Here is a 26,300-nt window from a genome sequence, read left to right as displayed (position 1 = left end):
GATCACAACACTGGCCTTAATCACCCTCTTGTTTCAGTCTCTTAGCACAGGGATTATAGCACCTCCTTTTTTTTTTTTTTTTTTTTAATGTGTTGAAGGCAGGCACGTGCACAGTGCACCTGTGGAGGTTTCACCGCACCGAGCCATCCCACTGGCTGGCCTCTCTTTGTTGTTGTTGCTGTTTGTTTGTGAGGCGGAGTCTCACTATATAGCCCTAGCTGGTCCGGAACTCACTATGTAGAACTGGCTGATCTCGAACTATAGAGATACACCTGTCTCGGCCTCCCAAGAGCTGGAGTTAAGGGCGTGCACCACCACGTTTGGCCGCCCTCCATTCCATTTTCAAAGCAGTGGCACCTTCAGTCTGCCCGCAGGAAGGCAGGAGTGCTATTTCTAAACCCACAACTAGCACCGGACCCATCCCCCATACTACAGCTGTCTCTGTCTATCCTGGGGCCAACATGGCACCTGGTCCTTGCTATCTCATCAGACAGCACCTTTCAGTTTTAGATCTTCCTATTAGACACTAAACATTTCGAAAAGGAGCGAGGTTCCCCACCTCAAAAAAAAATTAGTTTGTTGGGGATCACATTCGCCCACCAAGAGATAAACCAAGAGGGAAAGTACTGCTTACATCTTCTACCCCTACCCGCGCCCCGCCCAGGAGATCAAGTCCACCTTTTATTGGTCAAAAGTTCCCCCTACCCTCCCACCCGTGCGGAGAAGGCGACTTTTCACTGGTCAAACACCAGCCACGTGACTCCCCCCCCTTTTTTTCCCCTTCCTGGGCTGGAAACCTGGGGAGGTTGCAAGAAGTTAAACTGAAGACAGAAGCGAGAGCTGGGTCAGGTAAATCCCTAGCTGGAATGGGCCGGCAGACCCCCACTTTATCCCCCTATAAAAAAGGAGGGCAGAGCTGTATAAAAGGAGTGGGCACCCCCCCCCCGCCCCCGCCCCGGGTCCACACACTGCCTAACACAGGACCTAAGGGCGGGGAAGGAGGGAGACGGATGAATCCGAAGCAGGAACTCAGGCAAGTTCTTGTGGTCCCAGGTCCTTCCCTTTAAAGGTCAGAGAAGTCTGTTAGAGGGAAGTGTGCACCAAACCAGACTTCACAGCTTTGTGCAGAGTAGGAGCACTGTTTTTTAGAAACAGCAGGAGTCAGAGACAATCCTGACAAGATGTTGTACCCCGTTTGAGTGAAAAGGGGAGCGTAGGGAGCTGGTTTTCTTCCTAGAGGTCAAAGAGTCCTGAAAACACAGCTGAGAAGGATGGCAGCTAAGCAGCGGCACAATTTCTTAGAGGGCTTCCTAATAAGGCATCGATGTGCTAGCCTAGGAGAGCAGGGATGCGTTCTGGTAGCAGGGTTTGGGACCCTGAGTGCAGGAGTTCCAGGAAGTCCGCTGCTTAGGTTTCAGAAGGTTTGTCTTGTTGACCCAAATACCGTACCATTGCTGGTTTCCATGGAGACAGTAGGTCTGACATCACCCTGGTTGCCATGGTGCTTAGTTCTGGAGGACCTGAGCAGGCTGTAAACAGCCAGGGATGAACCGGGGACTTCTGCTCAAGCTGCTGCTGCTTCCTTCCTCCTGTCACCTGTTAACAGTCACACACAGCAGCTGGGATTGGGACAGGGCAGTAGAGGGAGGGGTGAGACCAGAGAGCTGGACAAGGATGGCTGTGTGTGTGTGTGTGTGTGTGTGTGTGTGTGTGTGTGTGTGTCACTAGAGGAAGGGGGGCGTAGGGAGGTTTTTTGGGACCTGGTATAGAGAACTTACCGAAATCATTCTGTCTCCCTGTGGGTTGGGTGCTGGTGTCTCACTGGCACTCAGAAAGACACCATTAGACGTCCTTTATCACCTATCTTGGACTTGAATCTTGACTGGCCAGAGCCACAGAAGTTTATAAGGTAACCATGAAGGGCTTAACCCTAGCTGGAGTAGATAGATAGGAAGCATTGGCTGGTTTTGAAGGTAGAACTTCCAGACTCCCCCACCCCATTTTCCCTTCTCAGTGTTCTTCAGTCATCTTCACCTTCTGCCTTTTCTGCTACCGGGGAAGGCAGTGACTTTTCTGTCTCTGACCACAGTCCAAGACTCTGTGGGTCAGCTTGTCTGTCACTCCATCCTCATGCCTGATCCCAGATGCAACTCCATAGCCCAAGGGCACAGCCTTGCTTAATGTGTGTGTGTGTGGGGGGGGGGGAGTCATACCTTAACCCTGGTTGTCCTTCAAGCTGATTAGCAAGGGACAGGACCAGAGTCCCAGTCCCCCACCCCTTTTTGTTGTAAATTGTAATGTGATTTATGGATGGTAATCGCCACAAATCCTTCTCTCCAGTCCCTGAGATCAAGATCCCTGAGATCAAACTCTGTAGAATTTACAGTGGAGAGAAAGCGAAAAGGAGCCTGACTAAATGTACACCCAGGAGGACTTAACTCTCCCAGGCCTGCTGGGCCCTGCAGTATCAGAAAGCTTCCTGCCTGGCCTGATTCCACTCACGTCAATGGCAGTCTTAACTGAGCCTTGCAAAGCCAGTGCTGAGAACCAGTAAACCAGAAGTTCTCAACCTTCCTAACGCTGTGACCCTTTAATACATACAGTTCCTCATGTTGTGGTGACCCCCAGCCATAAAGTTATTTTGTTGCTACTTCTTAAGTGTAATTTTACTACTGTATGAATGTAATATAAATAGCTGACAGAGGGGTGTGGCCCACGGGTTGAGAACCACTCGCCTAAACCAAGAGTGGAGGGTTGATGGACAGATGGGTGCTGGGACACTTGGGCCTTAAGGAGACTGGTGGGTCTTCTCTTTGGGTTCTGTGGGAGGACGCTAGGGACTATGGAGGACCCAGGTATTGTGAAAGGGACCCAGGTTATTTCCCTCTCTCCAGTCAGTCAGCCTCTCTGTGATGCCTCCCCACTGACCAGAACACCAGGGGGTTGGACTTTTCAGCCTTTGGCCTCTTTGACCTTTCAAGGTCAGTGCAGTTTCCCAAGGCCCTGTGGATCCTTGGAAGAGGCAGCTTCCCTGTGGCTTCTAGCAAGAATACTTCCAGGAAAGCATGGGATTAGGGCAGAAGGACTGAACTGGCCTGGGTTTTGGAGATTACTGCCCTGCTTTTGATGCCTGGAGTCCTACTTCTGCTGTCTGCCTCCCCTGATGGGAGTTCCCTCCCCTCTTCCTCCTCTATAAAAATTTTTATTTATTTATTTTTAAGATTTATTTTTATTTTATGTAGATTGGTGTCGTGTTTTGCCTGCATGTGTGTCTGAGTGAGGGTGTCAGATCCTCTGGAACTGGAGTTACAGACAGTTGTGAGCTGCCATGTGGGTGCTGGGAATTGAACCTTAGCCAGTGCTGTTAACTGCTGAGCCATCTCTCCAGCCCAGGGACTCCAATTCTTAAGAGAGCTTTTCCCTGCAGGTGGCCACTCTAGCAACCCTGGACTGCCACAACTATGACCTCCTCCTGCCCAGACTCAGATAATAGCTGGGTGCTTGCTGGCTCTGAGGTAGGAACAGTGGGCCTGGGAACTACGTGGGAGGGGGGACTTCCACAGGAGTGGACTGCTTTGAACCGGAACCTGCAGGAATAAGGGTCCCAAATGGTGAGGTGTTTAGTGGGAGTGTCAGGGATTGAGGGATAAAGAAGACAAAAGCAATAGCTGGGACTAGGAGGTCTTGTACAAGCTGATGACTTATGCCAAATAAATTTATTAGGAAGTACAGCATCTTACATACTATCTACAAGGGAAAATGGCCAAAGTCAGCAGAGAGCTATATCAGACAACATTGGCAAAGAATACAGAATACCTCAGCCTTAGGATTGATAACCATAGTCCAGGGGGAAGAGTCATGTCACAAGAATACAACCTTGACTCCTTCGAGGAACTGGCTCTAGCCCTAGACCAACCTTTCCTAGTCTGCTCATGGACAAGGACATAGAACTAAAGCTCCCTTTGTTCTTTCATGAGGGCCTCTGAGAAAGTCTTGGGTTGGTCTGGCTCCCAGCACTGTTTTCTGGATCTGTCCTGTTCTCTTGGTCCTGATGGTCACCTGAATTGCTTCTGTTGGCTTTTATGGGGTTCCCATGGCAGGGAGGAGACCTGGCACAGAGCTCTGTGTTAGGGCTTAGGCCATACATGGGAAGAAGGGACCAGTTGGGTAAGCTGAGAGAAGAGAGGGACTTCAGGTGTGAGACCAGCAAGAGCAAGGTCATGAGGTGACAAAGGAGAGCCATCTTGAGGAGACTGAAGAGCCTTAGGGTATGGTGGAGACCTGCTAGAATCCATATTGGAATGCTGCAAGCTAGAGCCTAGGAACCTCAGAAGAACCTCGAAGGACCTGAGGAGACATCAGGTGTTGCTTTAGAGTTACTATTGCTGTGATGAAACACCATGACCAAAGAAAGCAACTTGGGGACAAAAGGGTTTATGTTTCAGCTTATACTGCAGGTATAAGTAGGTCATTGAGGAAGTCAGGGTAGGAACTCAAACAGGGCAGGAACTCGGAAGCAGGAGCTGATGCAGAGGCCATGGAGGCATGCTGCTTACTGGCTTGCTTTCCATGACTTCTCAGACCATTTCTTATAGAACCTACAACCACCAGCCCAGGGATGGCACCACCCATGATGGGCTGGGCCCTCCCGTCAATCACTAGTTTAGACAATGCTCTACAGGCTTGCCTACAGTCTGCTCTTATGGAGGCATATTCTCAGTTGGGGTTCTCTCCTCCTTAATAACTCTAACCTATGTCAAGTTGAGATAAAGTTAGCCAGCACAGGTGTCATCTGATGAGGAAACAGTGCAGAGCTGCTGAGTTGGAGAGTAGCCCAACACTCAATGTTGTTAGCAGGGGACCAAGCCTCTGTGTGGCAGGGTGGGAACAGGGATAGTGTTTCCAAAACTTTTGCAGCCTACCAGGTGGCATTTGGTAGGACAGGAAACCAGAGGGCTCCTGATGCCACCAAGAAGGAGGACTGTAAACTGGAACTAATAGCTAGAGAGGTATGATGAGGGTGTGTCAAAGGGACTTCCTTAGAAGGACTGGACATGGTGGAACAAGCTATGATCCTGCTACTTGGGAGATGGAGGCAGGAGGATCAGGAGTTCAGGATACATAAAACCTGGTATCAACAAATCAATGAATTAAATAAAAAACAGTAGAGAGGTCACAGAACTCCATTTAGACATGTTGAATTTGAGTTGCTTTTTAGGAGCCCAGCTGGGGGTGAGGGGTTGACCTCAGCAATGACCGTGGACCATTGCTCACTGGCAGGGATTCAAATAGGATCTGTGCTCAGTCAGTCCCAGTCTCCTGTCATGGTGCCTTTGTTGACAGCTGGGGACCTGGGCCAAGTGTTTCATCTGTCTGTCCATCCTTCATTATAAACCAGAATTGTAATCCTTGCCTTGCAGGGGTGACTCTGAGAAAATGTGATTTGTAAATTGCAAAGAAATATATTGAGATTAAAATTATTCTTGAGCTGGGTATGGTGGTGTATACCTTTAATCCCAGTTCTCAGGAGGTACAAGCAGGTGGCTCTCTGTGAGGCTGAGGCCAACCTGGTCTACAGAGTGAGTTCCAGGACAGCCCAGGGCTATGTAGAGATGCCCTGCTCCCATCTATCTGTCTGTCTGTGTATCTGTCTATCATCTATTCATTTTTGGAGGGTTAGGGGAGATGGTTCAGTGAGTAAAGCACTTGTCACATAAACATGAGGCCCTGAGTTCAGACCCCCCCAAACCTACTAACGCTGGTAGTACAGTTTTGTAATCTTGGTGCTCCTATGATGAGATAGGAGTTGGAAACAGGAGAATCCTTAGAGTCTGAGGGCTAGCTAGTCTGCAAATAGAGAGAAAGTAAAAAGATTCATCTCAAAAGAGGTGGTAGGGGAGGGCTGACATCGAAGTTAGCCTTTCTCTTCGAGAAAAAGTCTTGCCATGTAGCCCTGACTGACCTGGAACTTGCTATATAGATCAGGCTGGCCTGAAATTTGCAGAAATTCATCTGCCTCCGCCTCCTGAGTGCCGGAATTAAAGGCCTGCACCACCACACCTAGCTGAGGCTGACTTCGTGCCCCCATGCTCATACTGTGGTATGTGCGTTTGCCTGCATAGGTGTGTGTGAGCACACACAGAGATTAAGAGACAGAGTGAGATTAAAACCAAGAGAGAGCTGGGCATTGGTGGCGCATGCCTTTAATCCCAGCACTCGGGAGGCAGAGGCAGAGGCAGAGGCAGGCGGATCTCTGTGAGTTTGAGGCCAGCCTGGTCTCCAGAGCGAGTGCCAGGACAGGCTCCAAAGCTACACAGAGAAACCCTGTCTCAAAAAACCAAAAAAAAAAAAAAAAAAAAAAAAAAAAAAAAAAAAAAAAAAAAAAAACCTAGAGAGGAAGAGTGGAATCCTAGATGAGGTGGGCAGGTGGCAGGCTGCCAAGGAGTTATATGCAGAAAAAAGTTGGCCAGGCTGAGTAGTCAGAGCTAAAGGGCCAGGCTGTGAGCCAAGCACCATGGGGGTCAGGCTGCATGTGGCTAGGGGTAGTTGGGTTTCTGCCAGTAGTTGCTGGGAGATGGCTGTCAGGGGAGTGTAGGCCAATGGGAAAGGCCAGAGAACTCAGAAGATGGATGTGTGGCTGGGCAGAAGACAGAACATAACTGTGACCTGGGTCTGTGTCCAGATTGGGTTGTTGGCTCGTGGGGAGGGCAGCACTAATGACGGGGGTTGGGGGGTACCCCAGGTGCCATTGGCCTCCCCCAGGCACTGCTAGACTAATCCCCTGGTCCCAGATCCTTGCTCCCGGTTTTGTCCTATGTCCTGACAAAGTATCCTAGTGCTCACCTCCCTTCCCATAGAACCTGCCTGTGGAGACTCTGGGCCCAGAACCCAGGATGGACCCAGAATCTGTGGGAGCCTCTCAGGCCCTTTCAGACCCCTCCAAGGCAGATGGCGAAGAACTAACTGGGACCTTGGATGGAGAAGGTAATGGGGCCTTGTGGAGGGTTGGGCATACACTATCTTGTCTCTGGGGGCTTCCTTTTAGTTGGGGGAAGGGCAATCACCTAGGCTATTTGCTTGCTAATCTTGGTTTATGAGCTGCAGCACTCCAAAGTGGTTGGGGTCTGTGGGTGCTAAAGGGCTGCAGTGAAGTTCAGGTTGGGGCTGTGGGTTTTTCCTGGACTTTCTCTTCCACCACAGGGAAGCTTTTCCAGACAGAAGGTTCCTGGAATGAAAGTGCTACTCTGCCTGAGGAGATGAAGGCCAAGGTGAGGTGCTTCACTGGTACAGGGAAGAAAGTGGGGAGAGCACTTCTCATAGCTGTATCCACATCAGGGCACTCTGGGATGTGATGGCCATGGGATGGAGCCCCCTGGAGACACATTTATCCAGGAAGATTTGCAAGAGACTCCTGTGGCGACAAGCCTGGGACCAGACACACAGGACCTGGAAAACGAGAGCCCTCCACAGAACCTGCCCTCAAGTCCCAAAGCAGGTTAGGTCCCTTTTTGTCTCCTGTTTCTCACCTTTTAGAAAGTATGATGCATGCGTGTGTGCGTGTGTGCGTACGTGCGTGCGTGCGTGCGTGTGTGTGTGTGTGTGTTGTCTAGAGATGGCTCATCAGTTGAGAGCACTGGCTGTGTTCAATTTCCAGCACCCTTATGGCAGCTCACACTGTAACTCCAGTTCCTGCAGACCTGATGCCCCATTCTGACCTCCACGGGCATGCACATGGTGTACAGACATACAAGCAGGCAAAACATTCATACATTTGATAAATAAACATATACAAACAAGTGTAAAATTGGGACTGGCTGGGTGTTGGTGGCGCACGCCTTTAATCCCAGCACTCAGGAGGCAGAGGCAGGCGGATCTCTGTGAGTTCGAGACCAGCCTGGTCTACAGTGTTAGTGCCAGGATAGGCTCCAAAGCTACACAGAGAAACCCTGTCTCGAAAAACAAAAACAAACAAACAAACAACAAAACAAAACAAAAACAAAAAATAGGGACTGGAAAGATGGCTCAGCAATTGAGAGCATTGGCTGCTCTTCCAGAGGACCTGGGTTCAGTCCCAGCACCCACATGATGGTTTACAACTGTCTGTAACTCCAAGATCTGATACCCTCACACAGACATTCATGCAGGCAAAACACCAGTGCACATAAAATAAAAATAAATAACTATAAAATTTAAAAAATAAATAGAAGGTGTGGGCCTCACTACTGAGTTTATGAGGAGCTTCAGGCACCTCCTACTTTCTTTCCTCATTATCATCCCTGATGACACTGAGGCTCAGTGGAGTTAGGTAGCTTGAGTGATGGCCTATATCTGGTTGATTGTGTCCTCTCTTCCGTGTGCACTCTTTTCTTGCTTCCAGAACAGTGGTTCTTAACCTTCCTAATTCTGCAGCCCTTTAATACAGTTCTTTGTGTTGTGGTTACCTCCAATCATTATATTATTATTATTATTGTTGTTGTTGTTGTTATTTCAAGACAGGGTTTCTCTGTATAGCCCTGGCTGTCCTGGAACTCTCTCTGTAGACCAGGCCGGCCTTGAACTCACAGAGATCCACCACCATGGGGTTATAAAATTATTTTGTTGCTATTTCATAACTGCAAAATTACAAAGTGAGTTCCAGGCCAGCCAGGGCTACACAAAGAGACCCTGTCTCAACCCCCCGCCCCTCCCCCAAAAAAGAATGAGTGATAGGCAGGTATTGGTAGAAGTTTCCGTCCTGCCAGCAACTTCCAATTAAACACACTGAGACTTATAAATGCTCAGGCTTGTTACTAGGTCTTTCATTTAAATTAACCCATATTCCTTATTTGTGCTGTGCCATATGATACCTTTTTCTCAGTATGGCATGCCCATCTTGTTCTTTCTGTGTGTGACTGGTGACTCCAGCCTCGGCCCCTTCTCCTTCCCATCAGCCTTAGTTTGGTCACCCCACCTATACTTTCTGTCTGGCTACTGGCCAATCATCCTTTTATTTAACCAATTCCAGTGACAAATCTTTACAGTGTTCAAGAGGATTATTCCACAGCAGGCCGGGATGTAGTTGGAGGTACCATTTGAGAAGAGTCTTGAGCATAGAGTAGGTCAGGAGAAAACAAAGCTTTGGCATCAGCAGAAGAGGGGCTAATCCAAGGTCTGTCCTAGGCAGTGGCAGAGGTGACACACCTCCTCCTGCTCTCCATCGATTGAAGATGGCCAGGGGAGGAAGAGGTTGGGGCCTGGGGCCATTAAGGGGACAGCTGTAGGAGTCAGGGAGAGGTAGGGCTTAAGGCAGAGACTACAAGCCTGTGAAGAGAGTAAACTATGGAGGCTGTCACGTGGAGAACTGTCCAACTGTCTGATGTGGGACAGACAGGGAAGACTGAAGTTAACCAGAAAGGCAGCAGCATGGGGACACACTAGGAAAGATGAATTTGGAGGGTAGTATGTTGAATGTTTTCCTCCCCTTGGGGCACCCAGAAGAATGTGGCTAGAGGACCTACAGTCAGATAGGCAAGCCTGGGTCACCGTGGAGGCCACAGAGGGGAGGTCAGTGGTGTGGGTGAGAGATTTTGACCTTGTGGGAAGGGAAAGAAGGTACTAGGGAAATTGGTAACTTTAGGTCAGGACAAAGCCAAAGCAGCATGATGGCCACAGAATTCAAAGGGGACTCAAGAGGGGGCGTCCTGTGAGGAAACTTGAGTTGAGGCACACACTGGAAGGAGGAGAATGGCTTTAGAATGGAAGTGGTTCTGTGCTTGTTGATGAATGGATGTAGATGGAAATTTCTGTCCCTCCTGGTCCAGTAGCCATTTAGTCCCAAATAAACACACAGAGGCTTTTATTAATTATAAACTGTTTGCCCAACAGCTCAGACTTCCTATTGGCTAGTGCTCTCTCTCTCTCTCTCTCTCTCTCTCTCTCTCTCTCTCTCTCTTTCTCTCTCTCTCTTGGTTTTTTGAGACACAGTTTCTCTGTGTAGCTTTGGAGCCTATCCTGGCACTCGCTCTGGAGACCAGGCTGGCCTCGAACTCACAGAGATCCACCTGCCTCTGCCTCCCAAGTGCTGGGATTAAAGGCGTGCGCCATCAACGCCCAGCTGGCTAGCTCTCTCTTAATTATTAACCCATTCCTATTAATCCGTGTATCTTCCTGTGGTCTTGGTTTACCGGTGATGCCCGGACCTCTTGCTTCCTCTGCAGCTACATAGCGTATCCCTGACTCTGCCCACTACCTTTCTCTATCCCTGTTTGGACTTCCCACCTGGCTAAATCCTTCCTGTCCATTGGCTGAAACAGCTTTATTCATCAACCAATAAAAGAAACATATATTCACAGCATACAGAAGGACACCCCCCCCATCCAAAGGACAGTTCTTTTGCTTCTAGACTGGACAGGGCAGTCAGTCAGCACCCAGGCTATGGGGCAGTCCTCACATGCCTTGTCTGTGGCCTGGGCTGGAGCTTCTTGTGCCTTCCTCCTCATCACTGCTCTCTTGTGCTTGACTCCCCTTGCCTTCCCGCCCTGTCCCCTGCCCTTCCTCCAGTATGGAAAGAGTGCCACTGCTCCAGCAGTGACGATGACACTGATGTGGATGTGGAGGGTCTGCGGAGACGGAGGGGCCGGGAGCCCAGCCCCGCCCAGCCCGCCACACCCATGGATGCGGAGGACCAGGCCAAGGGCGAGGGTGTAGGAGGCGAGCTGGGCATCTCTCTCAACATGTGTCTCCTGGGGACCCTGGTTCTTCTCGGCCTGGGGATCCTCCTGTTCTCTGGTGAGTAGTATTCCTGGCTAGGGACTCCAGTCTGTCCTCTGGTACTGCCTTGCTGCCCTGCCCTGTCCTTAGCTCTCCTTGCTTCCCCGAGGGCCTCATCAAACTGTCTTCATCTTCAGGTGGGTTGCTGGAGCCTGAGACTGGTGAGTAGTAGAGGCCCTGGCTTGCTTTCTCTGTTGGTGGTGATGGGAGTCTGTGTGGGGCATGGTCCTCGGGTAAGGTGTTCAGGGTTGCGTATTATTTCTCAGTTGTTGACATTGTCACCTGTTCAGGGTGACTTTTGTCCCTTAGCTCGGCAGACCTATGAGGCATGGGGTGTGTTTGGGGAAGGAGGGGTGACTGGGAGAGGGGTGATGGGCTCTATGGATCATGGGGCTGGATTCAGAGGCTCCCTTACCCACAGGGTCCATGGAAGAAGCAGAGTTGCAGGTCTTCCCAGATACTGGGCTGGAGACTGAGTTGGTAGATACTGTAGGGAACAGGAAGGTATGTATGGGTTTTCTCTAGGTGTGTGGGGCCTGGTGGGGAGAAGCTGGATTGCACTTCCTGGGAGGGAGCATGAAGTGGCTGCTCTTCTGCCCTCAGGATGAGCTAGAGCAGCTGCAGGCCTCAGTACTACCAGACAGTGGCCCCAGCCTGCAGAGCATGGGGCTTTTGCTGGACAAGCTGGCCAAGGAGAACCAGGATATCCGGCTGCTTCAGGCCCAGCTGCAGGTGGGCCCTAGCAAGAGGGAGGGGGTTCATCTGCTCACCTTTTCCAGGTATATGTCCTAGTGGGGTTCCCTCAGAAGGAGTTTTCCTTATTCATCTGACCCTTTTACCACTGTGGTCAGGGTGTCTTCTTGGTCTGTTTACCTCCCTCGTGCTAAGGACTGTCAGGGCTGGTGTGCCTCTTTACATGGCAGGTTGCCTCTCTGATTGATGGCTATGATCTTCCTGGAGCATTTGGAGAACATGCCACAGCTCATGCCAAGTGCTAGGATCAATGGACAGGGCCTGTTCTAGATATAGGCTGTGGAAGTGGGAATAGGAAAGCTAGCTATTGGCTGTGGTAGATCTAAAAAGTATGTGCTTGTGAAGGACATAGATGCTGGGGTGGAAATTGACCATCTCAGGAACTGGCTCAGATGAAGGGGTGAAGAAGAGGGGGAACCCATCTGGCTGTCCAAGGCAGCACCGGGCCGCAAGTCCTGGGCCTTGCATACACCCAGCATTCCCTCTACCAACAGAACTAGCCCCTGCCCATTCTAATACAATAGAGTTGGGGTAGAAGGCATTGTGCCCACTCTGACAAGGATTCCTGTTTTCTTTTGTTCCTAACTACATTCTAGGCTCAGAAAGAAGAGCTTCAGAACCTCTTGCACCAGCCCCAAGGGCTGGAAGAGGAGAATGCCCGGCTCCGGGAGGCCCTGCAGCAGGGCAAGACCTCCCATCAGGCCCTAGAGTTAGAACTACAGCAGCTAAGGGCCCGACTCCAAGGCCTAGAAGCTAACTGTGTCCGGGGTGCAGATGGGGTGTGTCTCAACTGGGGTGGAGGCCCAAGTGACAAAGCCACCAAGGAGCAAGGCCACAAGGGGCAGGAGCCAGACCCCAGCTTATTAGAGCAGCATAAGCGGCTAGAGGCTGAAGCACAGGCCCTAAGGCAGGAGTTGCAAAGGCAGTGGCAGCTGCTGGGGTCTGTGCACCGAGACTTACAGAGGGGCTTGCAGAATGCGGGCCAAGGAGCCCCCGCTCATGCTGGTCTGGCTGAACTTGGTCACATGTTGGCCCAGACATTGCAGGGCCTAGAGAACTGGGGTCATAACAATGGCATTCCTGCCAATGACTCAGAGGCCTGGTACCAGAAGAAGCCTCACTTCCAGAATTCCAGGGAGTGGAGCAGAAAGGAGAAATGGCATGGTGGGCCGAGGCACCAGAAGGCTGAGCACTGGAAGCATGGGAAGGAGGAGTCTGGCCAGGATGAGCACTGGAAGCATGGGAAGGAGGAGTCTGGCCGGGATGAGCACTGGAAGCATAGGAAGGAGGAGTCTGGCCGGGATGAGCACTGGAAGCATAGGAAGGAGGAGTCTGGCCGGGATGAGCACTGGAAGCATAGGAAGGAGGAGTCTGGCCGGGATGAGCACTGGAAGCATAGGAAGGAGGAGTCTGGCCAGGATGAGCACTGGAAGCATAGGAAGGAGGAGTCTGGCCGGAAGAGGAAGCGGAGCTGGAGGGATGGGAATGGGGAAGCAACAGGAGTGTGGAAGGAAGACAAGCCAAGGGTAGAAGAATTGGGGAACAGAAAGGATGGCAAGCGACAGGACTTCAAGGTGTACCCTAGGAAAAGTGGGGACTCCCACTCTGGAGAAAGGCAGAAGCCTTCTTGGGGGAAAGACAACAGCCCTGACCCCCTGTCCTCCTGGGAGGAGCTGCTGAAGCGCAAGTACCGGCCCCCTCAGGGCTGCTCAGGTGTAGATGACTGTGCCAGGCAGGAGGGCCTGACCTTTTTTGGCACGGAGCTAGCCCCTGTACGGCTACAGGAACTGGCCTCTGTGCTGAGAACATACTTGGAGAGGCTGCCCTGGGCTGGGCAACTGACCAAAGAGCTGCCCCTCTTACCTGCTTACTTTGGAGAAGATGGCATCTTCAGGCATGACCGTCTTCGCTTCCGGGACTTTGTGGATGCCCTGGAGGACAGCCTGGAGGAGGCAGCATTGAAACAGATGGGTGATGACGATGAAGTAGATGACTTTGAGGATTTCATCTTCAGTCACTTCTTTGGAGACAAGGCACTGAAGAAGAGGTGGGGATCTGGGGAGTGGTGTTAATAGCTGGGAGGGATTTAAAGGCATTGGGACCCTGAATGGAAGAGGTCCCTAGCTTGAGTCCTTCTCTTCATTTCTGATTCCCAGGCCTTAGAGAAGGCATCTGGGTACATTTTCTGTCTTCTCATGAAGGGCTACAGTAGTCCTGAGGGGTCCCCTTTAGAGCTAGGGCCCTCTTTTTCCACCTTCCTGCCTCCCCCAGTGGATCCCTCCTGGAAGCCCAGGTCTCCCCCATGTTTGGTGACAGCAGCCTGAATTGGCTTACCTCAGAAGAATAGGGCTTTCCCATCTCAGTGGTATTATTTCCTAAAGGCCTTTCCCTGCCTTGTTCCCTGTCTCCCCACAGATCAAGGAGGAAGGAGAAGCATTCCTGGAACCACAGAGTTGTGGGGCCCAGGGAAGAGCATGACCGCCATCCCCACCACTACTACCATGGCTAATCCCTGCCCCTGCTGTAACAAATGGCCTTGGCACATACCCAGCTCAAGATCCCTGGAATTATGTGACCTTAGAAGCTGTGCTCCCACTGTCCAGCAAGTCCTTGAATGTACTTCACAGAAGAGAGCAAAGCACTTGGCCCTGCACTGGTACCACTTTTGCTACAAAAAGGCCATAGTTGGTTCTGCTAAACCGCCTTTGTGTGCAAATACATACAAAAGCTAAAGGCCCCGGGTACCGAGTGTGTAGGGGCCTGCTGGGGAGTATTCTGATTCTGAAGCCAGAGAGCTGTTCTCCATTTTAGTGGCTGCCCCAGGGCCACAGCAGTACCTGCAACCCTTCACTGGAGCTGCTGGTTAGAGACACAGCTCCAGACTTGCCCTGGGCTTTTGTTAGCTTTGGAGCAACAAGTCCCCTCTCATCATGCTTCTCTTGTGGCTTTTGCCACCCTCACCTGAGCTGCCACTTTGAGGTGGTCCAGTGGTTAGATATAACCTATCCACTGCACTCAGCCTTCCCCTCTGATCTCAGCCTTCCGTCTTGTAGGCCCACCCCCATCCTCACCCTCCTTTCCCAAGGAGCCTAGCCATCCACCAATTATCTCACAGTTGCCCTGACTGAACCCCTGTGGAGCCCTGGGCTCCAGTCCAGGCTGGGTGGCCTCAGGCCAGGTCATCGTATCCTAGGAAAGGACTGAGGGCTGAGAAACCGAGTAAATAAAGCACTGAAACAAACACCCTGCTTCTGCTACACAGTTGTTCCTTCTTTGGAGCGTGCTATGGAGGCCTGGGAACACCCTAGCCTGGTGCCTGGGTCTGCAGATGTGAGGGAGCCACTAGGTGGCACTCTGTCTCCACATTTTTTTCATACTGCCTACCTCTTGCCCCTGGTCATCACCCCCCATCTCAGATCCCTACCCACTGACAAGCCTTCAAGTACTCCCAGAATGCTCCTGGCTATTCTGCAGGACGTCCCCCTGAGTTCTAGCCTCTATCTTATTGGCAGCACACTGGGCTTCTAGATTACTCTTGGAAATCTCCCAGGAACTGCAGTGGGCAGAGGCTTGTGGGTAGAGTGGCTACTCAGGCCAGGTCAGTTAAAGTGGGGAGTAGGGACTATAGACTCTAGAACGGTGTTGTGATTGATCTCTGTATTATTTAGCAATATTTTTATGCTTCTGTGTAAAGGTTTTGAAGTGCACTGGCTTGTTCAATTCTGGTGCTAGACAAGACAGGTAGAAATGAGACAAGGTTGGCTCATTCCACAAACATTTGTAAAGTCTATTGTGTGGGGCTGGAGAGACGGCCCAGCTGTTGAGAGCATTGGCTGGTCTTCCAGAGGACCCAAGTTTGATTTCCAGCACCCACATGTTGGCTCACCACTGTCTGTAACTCTAGTCCTCAAGGATCCAATGCTCTCTTCTGGCCTCCTGGGCACCAGGCAAACACATAGTGCACCCATATACATTTTTTGAAAAAGTCTATTGTATATTGTACCAGAACCAGTGAGGTCCTAGGAACATAGACCCTTTAGTGTGAATATGATCTGCAGTAGGAAGAATTTTGATTAGACTTAAGAAGGAGCCTTGCCTTACACAGGTCAGCAATATAGGTTGGTCCTTCAGGAAGGAACCTTCCATTTCTTGAATGGCAAATTAGATTCCGTGTCTCTCTGGACCACTATCCCTCAGGAAGAAGCCAGATTTAGCCCTGCTTATGCTGCTCACCTGTGGGTGCTCAAAGACCACTTGCCTAAACAGCTGAGGTAACCCTGGTGGCTGGGAGAGAGCTCAAGGCCAGAGGCAGGCAGGGTTCCTTGTCTGCCAGGGTGCTGGGCCTAGCGGTGGGGATACACAGGTCTTCTTTGGTTTCCTAGAGAATGTTGGTATGGGGTTCTCTGGCCTCTTGTTTCCATGACAAGGGCTTATTTCTGTTGGATAACACATTTAGAAGTCTGGGGGCCTCTCAAGGCCCTTCCTCTTCCTGCACACTCAAGCCTTTGTAAACTGAACTGCAGGGTCTGAAACCGCCAAGTTAGGAAGAAAAGAAGAGCCATTAACCCAAGGGCCATGTTGGGAAAGGCTGGGGAACCAGGTACATTGGGGCCCCGTGGGAGGAGGGTATCTCTCTGTCACCTCCACAACCCACAGCAACACTGAAGAGTGACCTTGGGAGCTGCTCTGACTGTGGGGCCAGTGTATGGAGGTGAAGCTTTGGGAAGGGGAGGCCGGGCTGATGATCCTGCTCCCTTTCCGCTGCTCTAGAGAACTTGGGAACAGCACCGAGGGCCGATCCTATGCTGCCACTGGTCCCTGTTGGCTCTCTAGGGGCTGGGTGTTTGGCTTGGCTTCCAGTCCTTTCTTTCAGAGTTTCCCAGGAGGGTTTTGCTGCCCTCAGAGTGAGGGTGTCACTGGAGCTGAGGATGGTCTTGGGCCTCACCCCTCCTCTCACCCACTCCTCTCCCCTCCCCTCCCCCATCTCCTCTTTTCTTCTCTTTGGAGTTAACCCAGGCTCCCAGTGTGTTAGGCAGAGGCTTTATCACTGAGTGGCACCTCTCGCTATTTTTATTTTGAAACAGAACATTGCTGTATGTCCCTGGCTGGCCTCAAACTTTCAGTCCTGCCCTGGTGCCCAAGTCCTGGGACTACAGTCCTATACTACCACATTCTTTCCTGGGCCTTCTACTTTTAAGTGGAAAACTTATTTTTTTCTTTAGCCAGTCCCCAAAACTGCTTCCCCAAGGGCCGCGATCTGTCATTTCTCTCTTCTGTTCTTATTTCTTATTCTTCTCCCACTGTGTTTCCAGGTTCCCCTCATGCCCAGCCTTTTACCGCCTATGGCCTGCCTCTCTCTCTCTGCCTCCTGCGGCCTCCAGGCCCCACTCTCTTCCACCCGACACTTGTGATAGAATGACAAGTGGAGTGGAGTGAGTCACCTCTGGTCCTGTATGCCCCTATTAGTTCCTCAGACTTAGGGGAAGTAGTACACTTGAGAGCTGCTCCCAATCTCCTTTGCTGGCTGGGTCCAAGGACAGACCACAGATGAGCTAGCTGTTGCCATGGGAACCTCAAAGGCACCCAAATGCAGGAGCTCTATATATTCAGCCTTGTTCTAGGCCACAGATGTGTCTGGTCCTGTCATATGCTTACAACAAAGACCTAGATGGCTCCCCATTGGCCTGCAGAAATGTCCTAAATCCAGACACACCAGGTGTGTCTCCCAGCCTTATTGCTTCATTTTTGACTTGCCCGAGCCACAGAATCCCACTTAGATTTCTGACCAGACCCTCCCATGTACCTGGGCCCCTCCCTCTGGGATGACTTCCTTTTCCATCACTGTCACACTTCTCCTGGGCCAGGTGACTTAACTAGAACTTTGGCCCGAGTAATTTTGGGGTCAGAAAACCTAGTGTGTCAGGTTTCTGACTTGATTTGCCACAGCCCTGGATGAGACGTCCATACTCCCTTAGGGCTCAGCCAGTTGCTCATGAAAGTGGGAACGAAAGGCAGTACCTCACTTCAGTGAGTCATCGTGAGATCAATGACAGGGCCTCTTCAACCTGGAGAGTACAGTCATTAGTGGCTGTATACTGGGAGTTCCTTCTAGGACCCATGGGTGATGCTCCAGGCCCTTGTATAAAAGGGTGCAGTGTTTGCAAATTCCCCACTTATAGCCCCCTGTGCAGTTAAAACATCTCTAGATTACTTATGATGACACCCAAAATGTTGTGAATGCTAAGTATTTGTTATACCGCATTGCTTAGGGAATAACAGGGGGGAAAGGCCTGCATATACTCAGACATTTTTCTTCTGCTTCATTTCTGTTTTTGTTGTTTGTTTGTTCTTTTATTTTCTTTTTTGATTTTTTTTAAATTTTATTTATTTATTTATTATGTATACAACATTTTGCTTCCAGGTATATCTGCACACCAGAAGAGGGCACCAGATCTCATAATGGATGGTTGTGAGCCACTATGTGGTTGCTGGGAATTGAACTGAGGACCTCTGGAAGAGCAGCCAGTGCTCTTAACCTCTGAGCCATCTCTCCAGCCCCCCTCTTTGTGGTTATTTTACAACAGGTTCAGGTTGGCCTTGGGTTGCCTTGTCCCCAGCTGCTGGGTTATAGCATGAGCCACAGGGTGGCTGCTGCTTCTTCCTTTCCCATTTTTTTTTTTTTTTTTTTTTTTTTTTTGTTTTTGAGGGGAGTATTCTGGTTTTTTGGGGAAGTGTTAAGACAGGGTTTCTCTGTGTAACAGTCTTGGCTGTCCTGGAACTCACTCTCTAGACCAGTGGCCTCAAACTTAGAGATCCACCTGGGATTAAAGGCATGTGCTGACACACACACACACACACACACACACACACACACACACACACACACACTATTTTGTTGTTGATGTTTTGAGACAGTGTCTCACTGTGTAGTCCTGGATGTCCTAGAATTTGCTATGTCTCAAACTCACAGAGATTCACCTGACTCTGTGCCATTTTTCTTTCTATTTTTTGAGACAGGTTCTCTCTACATAGTCCTGGCTATCCTGGAACTCACTATGTAGACCAGGCTGGCCTTGAACTCATAGACATCTATTTGTATCTGCCTCCTGAGTGCTGGGATCAAAGATGTGCACCACCACACTCTGCCTCATTTTTTTTTTTAATTTTAAAGTTACCTTCCTTTATTTTTACCTCTCCTTCCCTCCCCCTCTCTCACATTCTCCCTTCCTCCCTCCTGTCCTTTCTGCCTCCCTTCCTTCCTCCCTCTTTATTATTTATCTGTGTGTGTGGCATACAGATGCTACATTGTGTGTAGACATCAGAGGACAACTTGCATAAGAGTTGGTTCTTCTACCATGCGGGCTTGGATGGCTGAACAGTTGTCAGGCTTGATGGCAAGTGCTTTTGCCTGCTGAGCCATCTCATTGGCCCAAGCTGGCTGACCTGGAAGTCAGGCTCCTCTTCCTTCAGTGCCCTGCTTATGGGATTATAGGTTCACATCATCAAGCCTACTGTTCAAATATTTTTCTGAGGAGTGGGCTGACTCCATAGATTGGAGCTCACTGATTGATAAAGAGGGCCAACTAAACTGCTGTTGGGGCTGGAGAGATGGCTCAGCTGATAAAAGCACTGGCTGCTCTTCCAGGGGACCAGGATTCAATTCCCAGGGTGCCTCACAGTCACCTGTAACTTCAAAGTAAACCCAAAACAAAAGCCAGTGGTTGAGCCGGCCACAGCCCTTGGTTCTTGCCTTTTAGGCTAACTGGATTAGTTTAACAGAAGCAAAATGCTAACAGAACTTGATTAATGCTGCCAGGAAGCCTCTGCTGACCCATGGAGAGGGCCTGGAGAGTGGTTTATGAGCCAGCTGGTGACTGTAAGATCTTGGTGATGGAGGAGGAAGGAACATGCTATGGCAGAGGCGTCAGAAGCCTGTCTGTGGGTCCAAGGGGACTCTTCCATATAAGAACGGCAAGGACTGCAGAGTAGAGGTAGGACTGGTGAGAGCTAAAGCCTAGTCCATGCTTTACCCACCAGGCAAATGGTCCTAGGACCATTTTTAGTTTTGGGGAAAGGTTACTTTTCTAATTGTTCTCCCTTAGGAATGGTGCCTTTTGTCAATCCTTCATGCAACACACACACACACACACACACACACACACACACACACACACACACACACCCCTACCTACCTACACCTTCTGTATAATTTTTCCCCGTTTGCACTAAGTGCTACATCAGTTGGATGGATGGGTGGATGAGGTAAGATCCGGTCCGTGTACTTTCTTTTACTCCTCTCTCTTAAGTTGGTGGTCATATACCTAAATTGAGATCAGTCAGCAAGATGCCCTCCATTAAAAAAAAAAAAAAAGAACGTCGAGGGGTGCCCCAAAGGCTTTGGAGGGCAAGGAAAGATGGGTGAGCATTCAGGGAGGTTGGGAACCTAAAGGATGAGTATGGAAATGAGAAATGGGCAGAGCTGACCAGTGCTTGTGTTAGGCTGTGAATTAGCATGGGCTAGCCTGGATGGGGACAAGGAGAAATCAAGGACACTTGGTTTCCCAGCCTTGGGACAAGTGGATGACTATGCCTTTACGCAAGTTGGGAAAGGAGGGAAAGCAAAAGCTGGTTTGGTGGGGTAGGTTGGGTGGGGTGGGATGGGTGTGGTGGTACTCAGCTTGATTTTATGATATATGGGCCTAGGAATAGGGCTGGCCAAGCTCTGCCTCCAAGTTTTTGAAGCTCTGCCTGTAGACCATGACATCACCCTGCCCTTCATTTCTCTAGGAGGGTGTGGAGTGGGAGGACATGTCCTTGGTAGACAATGTTACCAACCCAGGACACTAACCTTCACTGACCGGGGTTGGGGGCACCCAGACTGAGCCACCCCCTGAGACTCTGTTATGAGTCAAGAGGACAGGCAGAAACCTGAAGCCATATGGCTTTGGGGTGGAGAGGAAAGTGCTGGAAGGCCAGGTTGACTAGGGTTGCCTTCTCTGGAGTGTGGCTGTTGGTCCTTACCCAGGCATCTTTGTAGGGAGGGGCTAGCAGAGGCCATTGACTTGTCAAGTCATTTCTGTACTTTTTTTTTTCGAGACAGGGTTTCTCTGTGTCCTGGAACTAGCTCTTGTAGACCAGTCTGGTCTCGGACTCACAGAGATCCACCTGTCTCTGCCTCCCGAGTGCTGGGATTAAAGGAGTGCACAACCACCGCCTGGCTCATTTCTGTACTTTTTAACACACTGAGAAATTGATGCTGGCCAGGCGGTGGTGGCGCATGCCTTTAGTCCCAGGACTCGGGAGGCAGAGGCAGGAGGATCTCTTTGGGTTCGAGGCCAGCCTGGTCTCCAGAGCGAGTGCCAGTATAGGCTCCAAAGCTACACAGAGAAACCCTGTCTCAAAAAACAAAAACAAAAACAAACAACAAAAAAAGAAATTGATGCTGAAGGAGGTAAGATTATCTTAATAAGGGAGAGAGAGAGAATATTAAGAGTTGGCTATGGTTTTACATGAGTCAGGGGTGGCAGTGGGAGAGCAGTGGCCTAGGCAGCATTTAAACAGCAGTGCTGGCCCTCCCCATCTCACACAAAGTCAAGAATGCAGCCAGATCTGAATTTACACTGTGTGGTTATTACTGTTATTTTTCAGGGGTCTGGGCTAGAACCCAGGGCCTTGGCCTTCTAGGCCATTGCTCCTCTCGAGCTTCATTCAGCCCTACTGTGCTGTCTCTGGCTCCTCTCCCTAGGTCTATGCATCCTATTTGCCACTTGGTGAAGAAAATGGAGATTCTGCTCCCTGCTCCCTGGGCTCCTAATTCAGGAAGCATTACCTCTGTCTACCAGCTGCCATCTCACTGGCTTGTGGGTAAGAGGTCAGCTCTGGAAGAGCCTTTACTAAGCGTCCATTCAGAGGTGGAGTGAGGCCCAGAGAGGAGCAACTTATGAAGGCTTCCAAAGTTTGCTAAGACAGAGTTGGACCAGGATCCCGGGTGTGAGTGTGCTCCTATACCTCCTTCCTGCCCTCCCTCAGCGCACTCCCACTCCTGCCTGACCATTCTCTCTGTCTCTCTGCCTCTGCCTCTGTCTCCGTCTCTGTCTCTCTCTCTCTCTCTGTCTCTCTGTCTCTCTCTGTCTCTCTGTCTCTCTGTCTCTCTGTCTCTCTCTCTCTCTCTCTCACACACACACACACACACACACACACACACACACACACACACACTGAGCTTTGAATTTCGGTTCTGAACTAAGGAAGAGCTGGGCCCTACATACAGGTCAGCCTCCTGCTCATCTTTGTCCCTCACAGCTAACTCTACAGAGAAGTGTGGTTGTGACCAGCGGGGCAGCAGCAGGACAGGCTAGAGACTGGATCTGCTCAGGACTGGACTAGGATGGAGGCAGGGAGAGAAGGAAGAAGGGGCCTCATGGGGCTGCTCCAGGATTTTGAGCAATTAAGTATGGGGTTGTGCAGTCCTACTTGGGTATATCCACAGAAGTCCCTTCTAACCTCAGGGAGAAAGGCTGAGCCTCCCAGTCTCCTCCATGGAGCACCTGTTCTTTTGCTTCTTCGTTTCTTTGTTTGGTTTTGTTGTTTTTCGAGACAGGGTATCTCTAAGCAGCTCTGAGTGTCCTGAAATTAACTCTGTAGACCAGGTAGTCCTGAACTCACTGCCTACCTCTGCCTCTTGAGTGCTGGGACTAAAGGCGTGTGCCTGGTGGTCCTTTATTTCTTAATCAGTCATTTAGCATCCGATGCCGCTCCACCCTGAATCATGCCAGGCCTTGCCTTGGTACCACATGAAATGTTTTCAAGCAGTTGGGGAAAGCATTGAATGTGGTCTGGGGTGAAGAAGCAGAGGGAAGAGGAAGGCCCTGCCTGTGAAGCCTGGACAGGTATGTCCAGGAGGCTTCCCTGACTTGGAAAACACCTGGCTTTGGAGCCAGACAGAGCTGGTCCCATTATTTAGAGGTGTAGAACCTTGAGACGTGTCTCAGCCTCTTATTTCACTTTACGTGTCTGAGTGTTTTGTCTGCATGGATGCTTGTGCACCATGTGTCCACAATACCTGTGGAGCCAGAGAGGCTGAGAGAGTCCCTGGACCTGAGTTAGAGATGGCTGTGAACCACCACGTGGGTGCCAGGAATCCAATCAAGGCCCTCTGTAACTCAGTGCTCTTAACTGCTGAGCCATCTCTCCAGTCCTCAGCCCCTCTTTTGATTAGATGATAAATGATCTAGCACACAGTAAGTGTTCAATAAATATGAAGTAATAGCTGCCTGGATATGAGTAAATATGAATATGAGTAAAATAATAGTTATTAAATAAATACAGTGATGTTGGCAAATATAGGATGGATCAGGAATTTGGGAAATGAGTATCAGGGACCAGAGAGATCAGGGGTTAAGAACTGGCTAGTCTTCCAAAAGGCTGGGTTCAATTCCCAGCACCCACATGGTGGCTCACAACTGTCCACAGACCCTAGGTATCTGATGCCTCCTTCTGTTCTCTGAGGACTCCAGGCAAACACATGGTGCACAGACATACATGCAGGCAAAACAGCCATGCATGTAAAAAAAAGAAAAGAAGAAATGAAGGGTATCAGCTGGGTGTGGTTACACCTGCCTTTAATTCCAGAACACTGAGATGGGAGGACTTCAGTTGGAGGGCAGCTTGGGACACAGATTGCTTTACCATTTATTAACAAGGGAAATCCATGCACAAATATCACAAGACAAATGGGAATCTGAGCTGAGTCACCAGCTGCATCTGCTGCTTGTCCAGGTTCGAAAGTGTCATGCATCCCTCGGCCCAACCGTTTCTTTCCTTCACCTCCGTTCCCAGAGAAAACTCTGCCCCTTGGAACAAAAATGCTCCTCTCCTTTGGCTAGTGGATGGTGACAGAAATTCCATGACAGGACTCCATCTCCAAAAATCAAAATAAATAAATAAAATGAAACAAAAAACCAAAGTGGTTAGTCAGAGAGGTTAGGAAGTAAACTTCAGAGAGGCAGAGAGAAGACATGCCAGGTATAGTAGTAGGGATAGGAGTTTGTTACATACAGGAATGATGGGAAGAGTGGTTCAGGCCAAGGGAACACAATGCAGCTGCTCCATTCTGTGGGCTTTGTGCAGTGAGATCGGCTGGTTCACACTGTAGAGTGTGTGAATATAGCCAGACCTCCTTTAAACAGGCCTGTCCCTGTCTCAACCTGAAGCAGACCTCTCCATTTCTGTGAACCATTCTGTTGTAGGAACCACCAGTATAAGGCATGGGCATAAAAGTATTTACCAAATTGTGGTGGGGGTAGCAGCCCATGCTTTTAATCTCAGCATTTGGGAGTCAGAGGCAGGTGGATCTCTGAGTTTAAGGCAAGCTTTGTCTACATCATGAGTTCCAGGACAGCCAGGGCTACACAGAGAAGTCTTGGGGAAAAATAGTATTTACCAGGCCAGAATTGCTATAAAAATTTTGACAGAGTCTTACTATGTAGTCCAAGCTAGCTTGAGAGAGATGGGGAGAGGGAGGGGGAGAGGGAGGGGAGGAGAAGGGGAGGAGGAGGGGGAAAAGGAAGGGGGAGGGGAGAGGAAGGGGAGGAAGAGGGAGAGGGAGACAAGGGGGAGGGAGGGAGGGGGGGGGAGGGAGGGAGGGAGAGATGGGGAGAGGGAGGGGGAGAAAGAGGGGAGGGGGAGAGGAAGGAGGAGAGGGAGGAGGAGAGGCAGAGAGAGGGAGGATACCCCTAAGAGCGAAAGGGAAGGACTACTTTTACAAAAGCAGTTAAGAGGAATTAGCTGGCTTTGCCTCCTGGGTCGTTCGTGTGGAATTATATTTGAATGGAATTGAAGAGAGCAACTCACTAACTTGAGGTAATAATTTTGTTGTGGGATGGGTGGGTGATAAGAATGAGGGAGAGGCTGCTGGGCAGTGGTGGCTCACGCCTTTAATCCCAGCACTAGGGAGGAGCAGGTGGAGAGGCAGGTGGATCTCTTGTGAGTTCGAGGCCAGCCTGGTCTACAAAGTGAATTCTAGGACAGCCAAGGCTACACAGAGAACCCTGTTTTGAAAAACAAAACAACAAACAAAAAAGAAGAGGCTAGGCAATGTGGGAAGTTTGGTGATTGGGACAGACAATTCATGGGAGGCTTGATTTCAGGGTGGGGCTGGAGGAAGAAGTCGTGATGTCAGGCAAATTTGAACTCTGGGTGGAAGTTGTGACTTCTTTTGAGTGATGACATAGTGAGCCAGAGGACCAGAAATGACTTAACCTTGTGTAGGCTTTGCTAGCTTGGCAAAAGCTGGCTTTCAGTGGGGTCCAGAGAAATGTTTATTGAAGATGGGCTGCAAAATGTGTTGAATTACAAACTGAAATTACTAAGTGCTTAAAATAAGTAAAACAGCACACCAGTGATTGGATACTTAAAAATTTACAAAGTGTTTTGTTGTAGTGCCACGTCTTTCCACTTACCTCTTCCCTAGCCTCTCTCTCACTTCCTTCTCTTTTGTATTTTACTTTAGTTTGTGCCCAGTCTGGCCTGGAACTTGACTGCTCCCATCTCCAGTGCTAGTGGCAATTACAGGCACATGCCACCAAACCCAGTATTTAGTGTTGGGCATCAGGGCTTCCAACTCACTTAGGCAAGCACTAGGCAAGCACTCCACCAACTCAGGGGCATCCCCCGCCCATGAGTGCTGCTCTGACGAACCATCCTGAATCTGTTCTTTCTGCATTTGATTACTCCCGTTCCTCTTTATTTTAAAATGATTTTTTTTTACTTTGTTTTTGTTTGTTCGAGACAGTTTCTCTGTGTAACAGTTCTGACTGTCCTAGAACTCACTTTATAGATCAGGCTGGCCTCGAACTCACTGAGATCCTCCTACGTCTACCTCCCAAGGGCTGGGATTTGTTTATTTTTATGTGTCTGTGTACCAAATGCATCCAGTTCCCAGAGTCTAGAAGAGGGCGTCGGGTCCCCTGGAACTGGAGTAACAGCTGGTTATGAGCAGCCAGGAGGGCACTCTGCAAGAGCAGCCAGTGCTCTTAACTGCTGATTTATCTCTCCAGCTCTGTGCCTCTTTCCAACACACTGGGAAGGTTCGGTCTTCTCAAGACTTTACGGAGTCCGTGAAATGGAGGCAATCATGGGTTGCAGGCTCTATTTTGACAAGCTTAGAAAAATGTCGGGCAGTAAATTATATCTACAGGACAACAGCAAGTGGGTGTCAGAGCATCTCTTATTCTGTCTCTCAACTCCTGGTTGGATGTTGGTCTCCGGAGGAAATTGAGTAATCTGTTCAGGGTGGCATCAAAGCCCCTTCTTAACCTATACCACTGATGTCAACGACGTTCCAAAAACCTTTGGAAAGGAGAATGTGGCTGAAAAAGAGATTACTTAGCTCTTGCTGGCGGCCTCTGCAGTTACAAAACCTGTTCTGCAATGAAATAGCTTGAGTTCTACTAAACCCCTCCCTCGCCATGACGTCACGAAACACACCCTATCATGTCATTGTCTGGTTACTTTGGGAAAAGATATTTTTAGTGTGGGGCAAGCACATGCTTGCTTTAGAGCATACATATATAATGCATAAATAAAAAGGCAGATTTGAAAGTGCCTTCAACATTACTGTTTTTCTTTTTCTTTATGTTTTGCAGGGTTGTGTGGAGGGGAACGTGAGGCGGGTCTTCCCACGCAGTCTATCTCGGCTCAGAGTGTCAGCCGAGAAGGCGGGGTCGTGACGTCGTTTCTGGGCGGGACTGGACTGTTCTAAGTGCGAGCCGGCGTGGGGGGACTCCTTAGAGACGAGG

General features: G+C 49.9%; 1 protein-coding gene across 6 annotated transcripts; it reads left to right on the top strand.

Moving 5' to 3' along the window:
* Positions 1-754: 754 nt before the first annotated feature.
* On the top strand, positions 755-14,750 carry Pbxip1 (PBX homeobox interacting protein 1). 6 transcript variants are annotated; one of them, XM_027393258.2, is made up of 12 exons: positions 785-849; positions 1,833-1,909; positions 3,428-3,515; positions 6,858-6,984; positions 7,201-7,268; positions 7,336-7,495; positions 10,540-10,767; positions 10,887-10,910; positions 11,171-11,253; positions 11,353-11,481; positions 12,099-13,549; positions 13,918-14,750. In XM_027393258.2, the coding sequence occupies exons 3-12, from the start codon at positions 3,462-3,464 to the stop codon at positions 14,009-14,011; spliced, it is 2,418 nt and encodes an 805-aa protein (XP_027249059.1). In that variant the 5' UTR covers positions 785-849; positions 1,833-1,909; positions 3,428-3,461; the 3' UTR covers positions 14,012-14,750. The 6 variants fall into 6 exon arrangements, with proteins under 6 accessions (XP_027249058.1, XP_027249060.1, XP_027249062.1 ...); XM_027393257.2 differs by lacking the exon at positions 1,833-1,909 and having other exon boundaries at positions 755-849; XM_027393259.2 differs by lacking the exons at positions 1,833-1,909; positions 10,887-10,910 and having other exon boundaries at positions 755-849.
* The last annotated feature ends 11,550 nt before the right edge of the window (positions 14,751-26,300 follow it).

This window comes from Cricetulus griseus, assembly GCF_003668045.3.
Source record: "Cricetulus griseus strain 17A/GY chromosome 1 unlocalized genomic scaffold, alternate assembly CriGri-PICRH-1.0 chr1_0, whole genome shotgun sequence".
In the NCBI taxonomy this organism is placed as follows: domain Eukaryota; kingdom Metazoa; phylum Chordata; class Mammalia; order Rodentia; family Cricetidae; genus Cricetulus; species Cricetulus griseus.
The sequence above is the reverse complement of the archived record's forward strand: the minus strand, read 5'-3'. Positions and strand labels throughout refer to the sequence as shown.